General features: G+C 57.7%; 1 protein-coding gene across 5 annotated transcripts in view; it reads right to left on the reverse strand.

Moving 5' to 3' along the window:
* Ano1 (anoctamin 1) overlaps window positions 1-2,263 on the reverse strand; it is a 157,354-nt gene extending 155,091 nt beyond the window's left edge. For 4 of the 5 annotated variants that reach the window (XM_031389043.1, XM_031389042.1, XM_031389041.1 and 1 more), the window contains exon 1: window positions 2,009-2,262. In XM_031389043.1, the coding sequence (XP_031244903.1) occupies window positions 2,009-2,141 (133 nt within the window). In that variant the 5' untranslated portion in view covers window positions 2,142-2,262. Of the gene's footprint in view, window positions 1-2,008 lie in introns of all 5 variants that reach the window. The other variant, XM_031389046.1, reaches the window with a different exon arrangement.
* Between the last annotated feature and the right edge of the window lie 272 nt (window positions 2,264-2,535).

Here is a 2,535-nt window from a genome sequence, read left to right on the forward strand (position 1 = left end):
CCCCCGCACTCCCCCCTCCCCGCTCCATCCTTCTGTCTTTGTCAGGTCCTCAAACCCTGGAGCCCCAACTGCAGTAACGCTCCACATCCCCCTACATGGCTTGCAATCTCACTCAGAAGGATGGGAATGAGATGCCCAGGAGGGCAGTCCTCACTCACATTGGGAAGAGACCTGGGGACAAGAGGTAGGTGGCAGGCTCCAGTCCACCCTCACCATACTCTAGGCTTTGAGGATAAGTTACCAAGTAGGTATGGCGGCAACCAGGGATTCAGAGCTGAGGCCAGCTCTGGAGTCTCTTCCTGCTCACCCTGCCCTCCACAACTGCACTGTGTGAGGTTGTCCCCTCAGAGGCTCAAACTGCGGCCTTGATCAATATGGGCTTCTGTCTGTCCGGCAGTTCGAGGCTCCCTTGTAGTCTGTACCAGCAAATGCTGTTAGCTTCAGGTCTCTGATTCTATCCCAAGCTGTTCCCATTCTCATACATGTCCAGCATGGGATGTAACCCAGACATTAAGCTGGCCCACCAGTCTTAGGATCTTGTTCCTGTCTCTGGTGATGCCCAGGGTGGCAGAGAGACAAGAGCCTGCCCAGCACATGAACTGAATAAAGGCTGGGATGCAGAGGGGTGAGCCCGAGGGATTCCCTCTACAAATGTCAACCTGCCCCATGCCCATCCAGAATCTGCTCTACCCAACCTATTGCAGAAGGAAACCCAGATGCCCACATCTGAGACCCACCTGGCCTATGTCCAGGAAGCGAGCAGAGCCTAGACCTCCCTGCCACAATGATTGGCAGGCAGGGGCCAGGACAAGGCTCTCTTGTCAGGTCTTGGCTGCATGGCTTTAGATTCTGCCTGAGATGGAGTCAGGGGACCCTCACCACAGCCACACCCAGGTGGTGCCACTCTGTCCTCTGTGAGGCCTCAGTTTCCCAGCCTGTGAAGTGGAAAAGGCCATGCCCCACGTGCTACCTATAGTTGTCAGAGGATTAACACCCACAGTTCTGCTTCCAGTGCCCAGCACCCAGTGAGATGCTCACCCAGAACAAGCCCAGCGCTGGCATTTTTGGTTGGCTGCAAAAAGGACAGAAATATGAGCTGGAGGGGAGGGGGAGGGGGATAGAGTGGTCTGGCCACCCAGCACCAGCCTTGGCAGACGCTGTGGCTCTTGCCCTGGTATTGGTGTGCCCCTCCGCCTTAATTTGATGCTAAAGAAGGCAAGTTGGGTCGTTTTGAACAGAACATGTGGGGATAAGTTGCTTCATGGGAGTCTAAGAGAAGCCAGGGAGGGAGGGTGCTTGACGGCAGAGAGCATCCTTCCCAGGGCTCAGCCCCAGCCAACTCAAACTGTGTGATCGAGTGCACGTCCTCATGCCACCCCGCTCCCCGTTTATTTAATAACCTCTGAACTGGGAGGATAACATGCAGGAAACGTTTCCTGGGTCATTTATTTGAAAATTATTCATATAAAAACACCCAAGGTGATGACTTAGTGGCCAGGACTCCCCCTCCCCTCCTGGCTTCCCAGCCTCATCTGTCTCCCTGCTCTCCTAGCCGTTTCCGTTATGACTTCGAGTCATCGGAGTTACTTTACTTCCCAAATAAATCTCCACAACAGCACGGAAATATTAAGAGTATTAATAGTGCCTGTAAAAACATCCGAAGACTCACATCTGCCAGGAACAGTAGATGCAGCAAGCTAGGGATGCCTCCGAGGGAGCCCGAAACCAGGTGGCCTAGGTCCCTCCAGGGGACAGGCAAGGTCCCTCTTGGGGGTCTAACAGGGTCCTTCCAGGATGCTTGCAGACTCCCTCTAGGGATGTCAGGTTCCCTCGAGGAAGCACTACTAGCCCCCACCCCACCCCCGCGCAGCAGCTGACCAAGTCTGTCTGTCTGTCTGTCTGTCTGTCTGTCTGTCTGTCTGTCTTCTGTCTGGCTGTGTCCCCTGCAACCTCCACCCAAGTCCCTTCGCTCTCCTTCTGCAGAGCGGCTCAGGGAAGGTCCTACCACCTGAGTTGGGGGTTCCTGCTCCCTGTGCCTCGTGCGCGATTGTTTCCGGTCCCCGCTGGCACTCTCGGTCGGCAGAGGCTCCCTCTCGGGTCAAGCCCTCCAGGCAGATGTCGCTGTCCTGCATGTCCTGCATGATGTGTTCGCTCCGGACGCCCTGGGTCCAGCAGAGGGACCGGCAGAGGCGGGAGGAAGGCTGAGCCCAGCAGCCTGCACGGCGCTGCTCCGCCCCCGGCGCTTTGGTCCTGGGGTCCCCCGGCTCTCCGCCCCAGGGGTCACGAGGTCACCTGCAGCCGCGCCCTCGCCCCGCCCTGTTCCCGCCCCCCCCCTGCATGGGAGGTGCCCCCAACTCTAGCCTGGCCCCAGGGCGCAGCCTTGGACAGGGGAGGCTCACAGGGTGGCCCAGCCCCGCCTCTAACCCGCAGGACCCTGGGCGACCACTCTGCCAGTTTGTGGGAAGAGATGAAAAGGGTAACGCTAGTACAGTGGTGGTGGTGGTGATGGGGGGTCGAGGGGGGTGTTTTACTTTA

Source organism: Mastomys coucha, unplaced genomic scaffold (assembly GCF_008632895.1).
Source record: "Mastomys coucha isolate ucsf_1 unplaced genomic scaffold, UCSF_Mcou_1 pScaffold21, whole genome shotgun sequence".
NCBI lineage: Eukaryota > Metazoa > Chordata > Mammalia > Rodentia > Muridae > Mastomys > Mastomys coucha.